Consider the following 14489-nt stretch of genomic DNA (forward strand, 5'->3'; position numbering starts at 1 on the left):
AAGAAGTCTTAGTTATATTCTGTATAAAAAAAATAAAATAAAAGTATGCTAAAAAGAAGTATTTTTGGTAAACTGATAGGTGGTCGACACACAGAAACGCTTTGAAGACTAGCTTAGGCGCGACTTGCTTTACATACATAGAAGAAAGCCCCTCGCTGCAGGCGGCTTCAGAACGAGACAGCTGCAGGTCAGTTACGAAGGCCGCGGGATACACATTTGAGACCAAAAGAAAATCCGCTGCCTGGAGGCGTGCAGTTTTGATCGTATTTTTGAAACTTGCGTCTTACACAGTTTGAAGATGTTCACAGACTCCACTGCTTTAAGGGACTTGTCCCAGCACTCAATTAAATTATAGCCAGAACATGATTGCAGATAAGCAATATTATTATGTTATTTGATAAGAGAATAAATAATGGAAAAATAAAAAAAAAGGAATAAAAAAATTTATTCTAAACGAAACGAAAGAGTTACTTCAGCAGTTTTAATTTTTAACTCAATCATTGATCTCGTTAAAGGAAAAACATTTTGTTTTAAACAGGAAATGCAATTAATTTATTTAAAAAAGCAATAATATTCAAAACTGATTGTCTGAAATCTCAAACTTTTCAATTCCACACTTTGGATTTAATACATACTTTTGTATTTGGCAATTTAATTGTATGTATATAACAACAACAAAATGCTTCGCTCAGATCTCTCGACCTGAATCTAGAATTATTTTCTAAAGAAAGTCTCAATCATAAATGGTCACTAGATCTAGATCAAGATCTAAATAGAATAGATCTACTGTCTAGATATAAATATATGATTTTACAAAAGACATTAGAATGTATATAATGTAACTGTATCTAGTTATTCTTTAAAAAAAAACTCACTAGACTTTAAAATGTCTAGACTTTTACTAGATCTAGATCTGTTATTATTATATTTAAAAAAAAAACAACAACAAAAACACTAGATTTAGAATGCCTAAATTTACTAATTCGCTAGCTCTAGATCTACTAAACAATTTTTTTGTTTTAAATGTATAGTTTTAGAATATCTAGATCAATATTGATTTGTATCTCTGACCTACTTGGTCAATCGGTTATGGCTTTACGAAAACAACAATGACTATTTCTTCCTATGATTTGAAAACCTCCATGCACTAAGGCTCTGTACTGGGATTAATCCTTTACAGCACGGTCCAGGTATCTGGCAGTGTTCCGGTGGAAACGTCTAGTAGTGGAGACTAGATAGGCCAAGTACGAGCAGCGAACCAGGCCCTTGCGGGACCCCCTGAGTGAGCTTTTTTTTTTATCTCACTCGGGGTAGGGATGGTAAAAGTTCGCCACAAAGAGACCGTCATCAGTGACCGGATTATCTGGAGTGGCGGTTTCCGCACGGAACAGTTACAGTATTGCAGGGGTTCTCAACCTGTGGTCGCGACCCATTTGGGGGTCGATTGACGATTTGCCAGGGGTCGCCTAAGACCATAGAAAAAATACATTGTTTTTGTCCATTCTTCTATTGCTGTGTGTGTGTGTGTGCGGGGGGGGGGGGTCGGGGGATTGCAAAAAGGGGTCGCCGAGACTAAAAGGTTGAGAACCGCTGCAGTATAGGAATATGAGGCAATCTCCCCATATTTAGCGCTGCCACTTATAGCGAGTGGGGCACAGGAACGGGCTCAATGCGCTGTGTACGTGGTACGGCCCCTCATGCCCTGACATTATGGCCGTCACTGCTGGGAGCCCTCAGACAGAACAGGGGTGAAGGGCCCTATGTCCAGGCCTGGTAGTTGGATAAAGGCCTTTCTAACAATCAACGGGATAATGGCGCCTATGGCGCCTATGGCGCCCATTCCCTACTGGACTTCGTCGAAGGAAGTGTTCTGTAGGGTCTGTTTATGTACAGAGCGAGACCCCAGTTCTATCTGTTTCAAGACTAGTCGTATCTTCGATTGTGTTTCTTAACACCCTGCATTCTTAGAGGATGTAGGAAGCGTGGTCGAGAGGCTAAGTGCGCTTGAACTTGGCTTGTCTTGGCTACCTAGAAGGGGGCTTGAGGTTCGACACCCGACTCGGGCAGAGTTGCGTTTACTGAGCGCCTAAAGGCAGCACGGAAAACCAACTCCTAGATAACCCATCCCCCCCCCCCCCACTGGTCCACAAATGAGATTGGACCAAAGCGCTCTGAGCATGCTATAAGCATTAAAGTAGCGCTATATAAAAGCTATAATAATAATAATAATGTAGTCCACTGTCTGGGCTTCTGCGTGGCAGTGTCGACATCTGGGATCGTGATTCTCTCGGATCCTAGCGAAAATAGCTCCTATCGGACAGTGCTCTGTACGAAATCGTGCCGATCTTGCCTGATCCTTTCTGTCTGGCTGCCACCATTCGTCCTTTCTGTTTGGGCGTTTGAGAACTTTCCAGACTTCCCGTCCCTTGCTACAAAGGTCCCAGCTTTTGTACCATTTGGACTTGATCCATTCACAAGTCCTGGCTTTTGCACCTTCGTTCCTAAAATTAGATGAAGATCTAGATCTAGTACTAGATCAAGAGTAATCTAGACCTACTTTATCTAGACCTAGATCTACTTAGACAATCACTTAAATTAGTGAATTATTAGATGAAAATCTAGATCTAGTACTAGATCAAGAGTAATCTAGACCTACTTTATCTAGACCTAGATCTATATATATTGTTCGTCCATCGTGGTTCGATGATGACCACTTTGTCATCCAAGGGGCTGAGGGCTTTGCACTGGGGTTTTATGCCTCCTCATGTGGTTGGTGAGACCTATGTGAGCCCGGAATGTTCGGCCGCACACTGGGCAGGTGGAGCTAGTGTCCTTTGTCTTGCTTTTCTTTTCTGGCGTTTTTCTTCTGCCAGCGTTGTTCTTTTTTCCTCAGCAACCTGTGCGCCAGTTTTCACAGCGCGACGCCATGATGATCTGTCATGTGACTCTGTCTCCCAGGTGCCTGGGTCTATGCTGAACGCATTCAGAGAAGCTTTGAGGGTGTCCCTGAAGCGCTTTCTTTGACCACCTTGCGAGCGCTTTCCTTCGCTTAGTTGGCCATACAAGAGTCGTTTAGGGATGCGGTGGTCTTCCATTCTGTAGACTTAGATCTACTTAGACAATCACTCGATGGGTCGAGGGTTCAAATCCTGCCCGCTCCCATCCCCCGTCGTCCTGCGGGTGGTTTGGACTAGGAAGTAAACTATCTTCAACTCTGAAGGAACATCCGAAACATGTAAAACATTTTTCAAACAAACTTAAATTAGTGAATTATTGTAAAAAAAAATATTAAAAATTTCTAGATCTAGACAATTTTCATTTTCGAATAGCAATTAAATCAACGAGGCCATAAACTGTTAATAACACTATTACGTGACATGGACAATATACTGAACCTCATTCAAATTCGGACTCTGTCAAGAATACGCCTGTATCTTACCTCTAAATGAAGATTTCAGGTCTTTAAAAAAATGATAAATTACTTTTGTGTATTGTAAACCCAAATAATTTACCTTGTTTTTAAAGGCAACCCTCACAAAGCAGTCTAAATCTGGCCAAACGTTTGTACGCTATTTCTCTGACACCCAATTTCAAATCAAGCTGAGATTTTTCACAAATTATTTCTTTTACCTGACAACACATGACTCGATTCAAAACATTAACCAATTAGTTAATTAACTATTAGTAGTAAATTATGTTGTTTTGTTATCTCAAACAAGGGAAAGAAATAGTACTTGATTGAAGTGGTATTATACGCTGAAGTTTGCCCCTTTATATTAGACTGCCCCCTAATGGGTACCTAACATTAGTTGGGGAAAGTAAAGGCAGTTGGTCGTTGTGCTGGCTACATGACACCCTCGTTAACCGTCTGCCACAGAAACAGATGACCTTTACATTATCTGCCCTATAGATAGCATGGTCTGAAAAGGGAAGTTTTATTACTTTACATTATGATTACACTTTTTTTCACTACTTAATGGGGACTAGATTCATTGCTAGTGTGGACTCAGGGGCGCCCTAAAAATCCCGAAATTCAAAATCCCAGTCTTCACGATATTCGAACCCAGGACGCCAGTTCCAGAAGCCAAGCGCTTAACCGCTCAACCACCGCTCCCCAATCATAATGTAATTTCAAGATTATTATGGTGCCACTGTGTATGAATCGAGTAAGTAGCTAATGGCCCAGTGTCGCTCTCTGAAACATCGTTTTGATTTTACAGGTAAAGACTCAAACGATGACACAAATATCTGTTAATATATTTGCACTCTCAGGATTGATCCATTGTATCACACGAGTCGGCTGCTCGAAGCGAGGTAATGTAGAATAAGTTAAAATATTTGTATTATTTTAGCAGTTTGACTGTGGTTGAGGCAACTGATGCCTATAGAGAGCGAGTTGATAGAACTGGGCGACAGGGACCATTGCTTCATTAGTCCGCGTTTCTGTGGTTCAGGCCAAACTTCGACTCTTTGAGCTCCCTTTGTCGAAAAAAGAGGAATTTATTTATTAGCCTTGTCTAGTCGTAAAACGACTATGGTTCATCTCAAACACTTTTTCATGTGGCTGTGGAGCCCTAGTTTGGAGAGACACTCCCGTCCACATATATTGCAGGTAAAGGTGGCGTTCGCTTTAGTGGTAAAGAAGCCGGCCATTTTCCGTGTGGCACGCTTTTCTTCAAGAGCTGAGGCACCATGTTTTCTCACTGTCCATAGCTTTGTTGGTGACCGTCTCTCTCCAACTAGTGCGGTCTGAGGCTTTGTCTTCCCTCCCAATGGTCAGTATCAATGTTCACTGATTTTAAATTCCGCTTTATCTTATCCACGGAGGTCGGGGCAACCAGTTTTTCTTGAGGTAGACGCAAGTTGCCCGTACAGAGTGATCTTTGGGATGCGATTGTCCTCCATCCGGCGTGACGCTGGGAAGACCCGTTCTCGCGAGGATCTCGGTATAACACACTTTTTCTTCCCATGTTATTTTTAGGATCCTTCGAAGGCAGCGCAAGTGGAATAAGTTTAGTTATCTCCCTTGCTTTGTGTAGATAGTCCACGACTCACTGCCGTCTAGTAGCGTGCTAGGAACGCATGCCTTGTAGACCTCCATGTTGGTCGTTGTGCTGAGCTTCTGGTTTTCCAACACTCTTGGTCGGAGTCTAGCGAAGGTTGATGTGGTCTTCCCTATGCGTTTTTTTTTATCTCCTCTTCTAGAGACAGGTCATATTGAATTGTAGATCCAAGGTAGCAGAATTCGTTTACCACATCTAGCTTGTTATCGTCAATGAGGATGGAAGAGGAATAAGCTGTCTCACTGCAAAGCTTAAATCAACTCATTCTGTCTGTTTGTCTGTCAGGTAAAGAAGTCTCTCCCGCATCCATTCGCAGATCAAGTTGAAACTTTGCACAATAATTTATTGGCATAGGCAAAATAAGAATCGATAGCCAAAAATTAAAGAAATTAGTCAATTCATAACTGGTAATTATGTATTTTATTTGATACCAATAAATGAAATAAATCCTTCAGTATTCACAGATACGGCTAAATATGTAGGGTTTTGTCTCCCTTAGATAATTGTACACGTTTTTTCTTCCAGACCCATTCTCAGATCAGTTAGAAACTTTGAACAATATTTCATTGTACCTAACAAAACATGAATGAATGAAAAATTAAGCAATTAGTCAGTTAATTATTAGTTATTAATTACTTGTTTCAAATCGTATAAGGGAAATAACTTCTACATGATTAAAGATTTAGCTGTAAGTGCGGAACTATTTTTTTAACTGAAAGTTTACCTAACTCTAAATATTAACTAACTCTAACTCTAAATATCAACCAACTCTAACTCTAAATATCAACTAACTCTAACTCTAAATATCAACTAACTCTAACTCTAAATATCAACTAAATTTTTAAAATTTCTTTCTTTTTCCCTCAAGCTCTGTTTGGTGACCTGTTCGTTATTACAGCTCCACTGATGCCATCTCAAGATAGCAGAGTAGACTTTTATTTTGCAACGTCCTCCAATGTTCCTGTCGTTGTATGTTTACTTGTTTACTGAGGCCTGTCCATGTATGTTTACTTGTTTACTGAGGCCTGTTGATGTATGCTTACTTGTTTACTGAGGCCTGTTGATGTATGTTTACTTGTTTACTGAGGCCTGTCCATGTATGTTTACTTGTTTACTGAGGCCTGTCCATGTATGTTTACTTGTTAAATGAGGCCTGTTGATGTATGTTGACTTGTTTACTGAGGCCTGTTGATGTATGTTTACTTGTTTACTGAGGCCTGTCCATGTATGTTTACTTGTTTACTGAGGCCTGTCGATGTATGTTTACTTGTTTACTGAGGCCTGTCGATGTATGTTTACTTGTTTACTGAGGCCTGTCCATGTATGTTTACTTGTTTACTGAGGCCTGTCCATGTATGTTTATTTGTTTACTGAGGCCTGTTGATGTATGTTTACTTGTTTACTGAGGCCTGTCCATGTATGTTTACTTGTTTACTGAGGCCTGTTGATGTATGTTTACTTGTTTACTGAGGCCTGTTGATGTATGTTTACTTGTTTACTGAGGCCTGTCGATGTATGTTTACTTGTTTACTGAGGCCTGTCGATGTATGATTACTTGTTTACTGAGGCCTGTCCATGTATGTTTACTTGTTTACTGAGGCCTGATGATGTATGTTTACTTGTTTACTGAGGCCTGTCGATGTATGTTAACTTGTTTACTGAGGCCTGTCGATGTATGTTTACTTGTTTACTGAGGCCTGTCGATGTATGTTTACTTGTTTACTAAGGCCTGTCCATGTATGTTTACTTGTTTACTGAGGCCTGTCCATATATGTTTACTTGTTTATTGAGGCCTGTTGATGTATGTTTACTTGTTTACTAAGGCCTATCGATGTATGTTTACTTGTTTACTGAGGCCTGTCCATGTATGTTTACTTGTTTACTGAGGCCTGTCCATACATGTTTACTTGTTTACTGAGGCCTGTTGATGTATGTTTACTTGTTTACTGAGGCCTGTCGATGTTTGTTTACTTGTTTACTGAGGCCTGTCGATGTATGTTTACTTTTTTACTGAGGCCTATCGATGTATGTTTACTTTTTTTACTGAGGCCTATCGATGTATGTTTACTTGTTTACTGAGGCCTATCGATGTATGCTTACTTTTTTACTGAGGCCTATCGATGTATGTTTACTTGTTTACTGAGGCCTGTCCATGTATGTTTACTTGTTTACTGAGGCCTGTCGATGTATGTTTACTTGTTTACTGAGGCGTATTGAGCAAAACGTGCGCCATGGGCAAAGTACTTTTTTTGGCGCCCCCCCCCCATTTTCCATGAGCATCACATAAAAATATAAGCTGCACATGGCGCCCACTCCTCTCAGGCTGGAGCCCGGGGTATCGTCCCGCCTACCCCCCCCCTCACTACGCCTCTGCGTGTTTACGTATCTATTTGCGTGGAAATGCCGTGGTTGAATGATTTCCATTCCGCATTTTTATCCGCCTCTTCATTGCTTTTGGCGACGGTTTGAGACCTTTACTTCCTTAACTCTTTGTCTCCTAATCGACGATACCATCGTTGATTTGACCTCATTAAATTAAAATACTGTTTAATTTTTATAAACTATACTTTGTGTTATATAAAAAGAGCACGCACTCCCCTTTAATCCTATACCGAATATCAAATAAAACATTTTCTGATAACAATCGAAAAAGTTATGGAAGCTTAATCATAACAGAGTAGTAATGAGAAATAGAAATAGTAATGAGCAAATTGAAGAATTCCGTCATCATCATCATCAAACTCCATTAGAGTGAGGGCTTGAGAGGCTCAAATTCTCTCTTGCAAAAGCCCTGGACAGAAACCCTGCTGTCTTGCGTAGTGCATAAATGTCGCCATACAGGTCGAGAATTTTGGGTGTCCCAGACCTTTCGAGACGGAGATCAGCAAGTCTGGGGCAGTCAAACAGAATATGAGGCACGGTTTCCTCTTCTTCCCCGCAGCGTGGGCACCGTGAATCGAAATTTGGCCACAGCCGCGAGAAATATGAGCCAACAGGACAGTCAGAATGTGAAAAAAAAAATTACGGAGATAAATAGTTTAGGGTGTCCCTGAAATGTTTACCTTTTTTTTTCACCTTGTGCTTGTTTTCTGTCGGATACTTATCGTATGCACATCATTTCTTCCCCTTTCCATATTCGGATTAAATTGGATAAGATGAGATTAGATGGTTCCCCTTTAAGACCATTCGGTCTTTATGGCAGATGATGTAAACGTCATCTGTTTCTGTGGCCCACGGTTAACGAGGGTGTCGTGTGGCCAGCTTAACGACCGACCTCCTTTTGTTTTCGCCACCTTAGGTCAGGTACCCATTAGAAATGGCTGGACTCAGGGGTGCCCAAAAGATTCCAAAATTTAAAAAAAATCCCAGTCTTCATCAGGATTCGAATCCGGGACACTTTGTTCGGATGCCAAGCACTTTACCACTCTGCCACCAAAGGATTAAATTGAGACTTAACATAATATCATACTGTCAAATATAATACGTGAATGAATAAAAAAAAACAAAAAAAAACTCATTTTATTTCTGGTCATTATTTAGTTTTATATTGAAAATGGGATGTAAATTTTGCAGTATCGAGATATACGGCGGCAATAGTGCGGTTCTTTTCCTTAAATAAGCTTTCATTTTAGTTCTTTTTGTACTTAATTGCTTTATCACTTAGTAGTACAAAGATTTTAAAAGTAGTATACGAATAGTTTGTCTTTTTTTTCAATGTATATTATCTATAACCAGATCCAGTATTCTACACCTTGGTACAGTACAGAGCTTCCTACTTTACTTCATACAATTTCGATCACTTATGGGATGTCCAACATGCTGACGTTTGTAAGTCCCTATATGTAAGTGGCTTTGCTTCTATGCAGGAGTTAAAGACATACAGAAATCTAGAGGGACCTAGGAGTATAATGGGGTATAAGGTATGAAGGGTATATGCCTCTAATGGCCCTCCAACATGTCCCACGAGAGTGTTAACTGTACGGAGGTAGTTTGTGTAGGCGGCTATCTGTGGGGTAGAGCTTCAGTCATTACAGGGGAATTATGAATACAAAATATTGTAACTTGAGTTGGTAGAGGTCAAGGGGTGTGAAAGAGAGGGCATTACATCTCTCTCTGTCTCTATCTGTCTGTCTTTTTGTGTGTCTCTGTCTATGTCTGTCTATCTATCTATCTATCTATCTATCTATCTGTCTGTCTGTCTGTCTGTCTGTCTGTCTGTCAGTCTGTCTGTCTGTCTGTCTGTCTTTCTGTCTGTCTGTCTGTCTGTCAGTCTGTCTGTCTGTCTGATTAGCTACTAAACTGCCTTATTTCATTCTCTATTGGCTTAATCTTAGTGTTGTATTTCAACACCATTCTTTGTTAAAAGTGCCCCCAGTAATCTTTTACTATTTGTTTCTTCCGAATTTATAAAGTTTTATGATTTCGATTATTTAAGAATATCAATGGGCAGCTTCCCTAGCTACTGGACCATCAAGTTTGAAGGATCCTCACATTTTGGCCTGACTGCTTTCTTAATCGGCATGCCATCAACTGTAGATACTATCATCTTACTGCCTGTAAATATGTGGGGCACAAAATATTTCTCTCTGCATTTATGGTAATTTTATAAACTTCTTTAATTTCCAACTGAGTAAGTATGTCCCTAGGTGACCGCAGTGGGCCCCGCACTTTTGATAAGACCCGCGCTAATTCAAAGTGAACAAATTATTAAATTGTACCATTGTTTAACTTATAACAGTTTTCCCGCGGCCTCCTGTCGATTTACCAGGAGCTCCTGGAAATCTCTTGAAATTGCAAAATATACGAAAAAGTCCTGGAAATATCAAGAAATTGTTAAAATCTTTAGAAAACTCATACAAATCTCCTGAAATATATAGACAAAAATTGTCATTTTGGGGTGTCATTCAATATGAAAACTGCCAATCCTACGAGCGATAAAAAAACGGCATTATCCCGTAATATATATATAATGAAGAAATACTTTATATCAGGGGTGGGCAACTCTGACCCGCGGGCCACATGCGGTCCGCCGAGGTGTTTTATGCGGCCCGCCGACACCTACAGAAATCAGGTGTGCCCACAGTATATAGATATAAAAATGCAAATAAAAATGCAAATATTAAAAAAAAATGTCTATATAAATTATTGAAACTGTCTCATTATAAAAAGTTTAAGTAAACGAAGATTATGCTTATTGTCTATACATCAATACACTCAATTCAAGACACAATTTCAGTCTGTTGGGTAGGCTTGGAACAAGATGGCAAGTGTAAACACTGATGGAGCTCGATCTTTGACTGAGAACCATAAACTTGAAACAGGAAAGTTTGCACAAAGCTTCATATAACTTAAACTTTAACTGCATTTAATCGATAAAATAATAGAAAAGTAATGAAAGTTGCTAGAGCTAGAGGAGTTAACCACGAGAAGCATTAATTTATGAATAAATAATCCAATATATCCACTAGCTTAGCATAGGCAAAGCCAAGGAGAAGAAAATAAAATCTCAAGGATGAAATTGTTATAATACTTGAAGGACATTGACTGTGACCTTGTTACCAATATTTCTAGTGAAGAGTGGAAGACAAAATTTCATGTTTTTATAGTCACTATTGCATTGATAGTTTACATATGAAATGTAAACGCATGTTAAATCTTTACACACAAGGCTTTCCCACTTTACAGGCAATAAAAAAAAAATAGTTTCTTTTGTCATTTTCCTTTGTTGAAAGGTGAAACTATCTTTAGTGAAATGATTAAAAGTACAACACTTATTAAGAAAAGCCGATTCAGCTCCAGAGGACATAACTCAAAGCAAAGAGAAGTTCCAGTCAGCACTACCACAGGAGCCTCATGGGTGCCAGAAGCTGTATTTCCACACTTATAACTTTGCTGCTGTTCACACTATTTTGGTACATCAGTTCTTCTTCTTCGTTCTCATTTTACATGTTGAAGGGTTCAGATCAGTAATCCTATATCTGAGATGAACCGCGTAGTAGTTTCCAGATCAGGTAGTTCTTCGAATAGTCTTTGGAGAGTCTTGTTCGGGTCCCCCGATGTAGTATGCACCATTGATAGACATGGTCAGCATTCTCTGGTGATGCTCCACAAGAGCAGACTTCGATCGTCCCTACAATCAACTTCCGGAAAATAAATTGTTACATTCGGTGAGCAAGCATCTTTAGTGGAAACTAAACAAGTATAATCACAATGTTGACTGACTAATTTGACAGCAGTCAAACACAGTGGTAACAACTAGTAAGATAGTTTCACAGTTAGGAAACATTATGCACGAGTGTAAGAAGTAAAATACTGCACATTAAGTACAACTGTATATTAGTTGGGATATTGTGATATAAAAAGACAACAGCAATTTTAAAAAATCGTAATACAGTGTATATATGAATTAAAAGACATTCTACACAGCAAGCGTATCTTTCTAATATATATATATATATATATATATATATATATATATATATATATATATATATATATATATATATATATATATATATATGTGTGTGTGTGTGTGTGCGGCCCGCCATTCCCAAACATTTTCTAATGCGGCCCTCGATACAAAAATGTTGCCCACCCCTGCTTTAGATCAACATTTCTCGTAGATAGATTGAAACCATAGACTTATATATACTTGTCACGATCATCAATGGTGCTTGATGTCACGACCATCAATGGTGCTCGATGTCACGATCATCAATGGTGCTTGATGTCACGATCATCAATGGTGCTTGATGTCACGATCATCAATGGTGCTTGATGTCACGATCATCAATGGTGCTTGATGTCACGATCTCTAATATGCCTCTTTCTATTGCCACGTTGAAGATAATCTTGACCTGAGTTGCACAACCAATCATCGTGATCGCCGAGGATTTAGAAATTGTCAGTTGATAAGATGATCATTTAGAAGTTGCCAGTTGATAAGAGGATCATCTAGAAGTTGCTAGTCAATAAGACGATCTAAGTATGTTATTATTAAATTCAATGAAGAAACGTCTCTTCGTCTAAAGCAAATACTTTAATTCAGAACTTGAAAAAGCTATTCACAAATAATTACAATGATATACTGTGATAGGATAAAACTCAAATTAAATCTCTACTAGTTTAAATGATCTACACAATAATACAAACATGTCACCTTTCTTTGAGTTCCAACACGAGACTGGCGCTAATATCTAAAATCTTACAGAGCTTTGAGATATTTTGCCATGTGACTAATATCTCTTTGCCGCTTGGTTAATCAATCTGACCAATAAATGCAGCTCAATGTACAATAATTAATATTTCTAACCAATCACATTTATTTCAAAACAGAAGGTTTGCTGCGTGATAGAAATTTCCCGAGGTAGCTGAAATTCTGCCGACAACCTTGGGCTAAATATAGATACAGTGTACGTGACAATACTATATCTAGACTGGACATGGAGACTTTTTAACACTACAAAAAATGTCGTGAAATTTTGTAGAAAGTTGGATCAAGGCGTTATTTTGTAAAGTAGTTACAAGAAGTAAAGGCTATTTTTCAACCCTAACCTGTGTAACATATAATTTAATTTTTAGATCTAGATCATAGACATAAATAAATATAGACTGGCCGAAGGAAGTAACTTCATGTAACTTGAAAACATATACATAATACATCTATTGTATTCGGATTTCCGAATTATGAAAAATTGCATGATCTTCATTCTTGGAGATTAAACAAAACTACACTGCCTCCTTATTTACAATATAGGTGTGTGGCTGAAATAGATATGAATACTTAACTTTTATACTGCTCATAAATGCTGTATAATAAAGTACACAAAATTGCAAGTCACAAATTTTCGTTTCTTAAAACTCTTTAATCGGCCAGTCTATATTTATTTATGTCTATGATCTAGATCTAGTAAATGGACATCAAAAAATAAGAGTACTTTCGTCTCATAATTATTATTTTGCAATTTTTAGATACATAATCTTCTTTATCACAAGACTGAATGCAACACTATATTTTTATTTTTTATGTATTTTTGATTATCAATTACTAGATCTAGATCTAAAAAATAAAATTATTTGTTACATAGGTTAGGGTTGAAAAAAACAACCAACAACTTTACTTCTTTGAACTACTTTACAAAACAACGCCTTGATCCAACTGTCTACAAAATGTACACGATCGATCAGTCGCGGATAAGAATTTATTTCCGGTTTCCAGTCTTTAGTATATATAAGTGTATGATTGAAACATTTGGTAATTCTTGCTATGTAGGAAATATTGTAATATTATATTATATATTTATGTATTTGGACCATCAAGTGTAGATAGTGGACACTCCAGCCTAGATACGAAGTTTATCTGGCTGCATGTAGTAGCCGTGTAGGATCGCAACGCTTTGTCCCCCCCCCCCTCTGGGTCAAGAAGGCTAGTACCGTCATCATGCCGAAAGCTTTGTCTGGGGGCTAGGAACCGAACGGGGAAAGAGCAGCCGGCTCTACCGGCAGATTCGTCTCTCTAACCAGCCCACGCACCACATGAAGCATGAAGCAGGTCCGGTTTCTGAGACGTCTCTTGCCCTCCCAGATGTCGACCAGACTTTTGAACGGACATCCCTACTCCAGCCGCCAGTATCTCTCTTGAGCTAACAGGACGGCTCGCTCTCTTCGTGACTTCAACGGCGGGACGTTGGCCATAATCTCGCCGGCGGCAATTGGCGTTGTGCGAAACGTGCCAAAGATGAGTCTGATGGCTTGATTCTGAACAGCGTCTAGCTTCGATAGAGACGTTTGCGACGCCCAGACCTGAACAGGTAGAATGTATGAGATCGAACTGCACTCATGTACAGTGATCTCAGCACACCCGCCTTTTGCTCCCAATCTCGTTCCAGCTAGATTTTTTACGATGTTCAGCCTCTCAGGAGGCTGTCTCGCGTACGTGCTGGATATGGTCGCACAAAGTCAATTTCTGATCGAGGATAACCCCGAAGTACATTTTGTCTCATGCCAGAATCTTGCCGGACCCATACAGAAATCTATTTTATTCAATGCTTTGAAGAACAGTGTTGAAAGTCTTGGGCTAGTTTGGAACAAGATGGCTAGTGTAACAACTAATTGAGCCCATGTTTTGACAGAGAAAAGCAGGTTTTTAATAAACTAAAGAAGATATCTTAACCATATACATAAAACGGGAAAGTTTGCTCAAATCTGAATTGAATATCTATTATATTATTGACCAGAAATCCTCAGTAATGCAACTTATCATTAACCATAAACAGTTCGATGAGTACTATAAGATTAGGAAACAAAACATTTCGATGTTCGGTACCACAGTAGTATCGCTAGCCTAGCACGAGCAAGGTAGTGAGAAGAAATGGAATCTCGAGGAAGAAACAGGTTTTCACATTTTCTTTTATTGAAAGGTGAAAC

General features: G+C 39.0%; 1 protein-coding gene across 4 annotated transcripts in view; it reads left to right on the forward strand.

The window, feature by feature from the left end:
• The first annotated feature begins 529 nt into the window (after nt 1–529).
• The window catches only part of LOC106058980 (uncharacterized), a 65115-nt gene continuing 51155 nt past the window's right edge, over nt 530–14489 (forward strand). For all 4 annotated transcript variants that reach the window (XM_056017722.1, XM_056017723.1, XM_056017724.1 and 1 more), the window contains exons 1-5: nt 530–657; nt 4221–4314; nt 5932–6032; nt 8799–8905; nt 9499–9660. In XM_056017722.1, the coding sequence (XP_055873697.1) occupies nt 4236–4314; nt 5932–6032; nt 8799–8905; nt 9499–9660 (449 nt within the window). In that variant the 5' untranslated portion in view covers nt 530–657; nt 4221–4235. The remainder of the gene's footprint in view (nt 658–4220; nt 4315–5931; nt 6033–8798; nt 8906–9498; nt 9661–14489) is intronic.

This window comes from Biomphalaria glabrata, chromosome 18, assembly GCF_947242115.1.
Source record: "Biomphalaria glabrata chromosome 18, xgBioGlab47.1, whole genome shotgun sequence".
NCBI lineage: Eukaryota > Metazoa > Mollusca > Gastropoda > Planorbidae > Biomphalaria > Biomphalaria glabrata.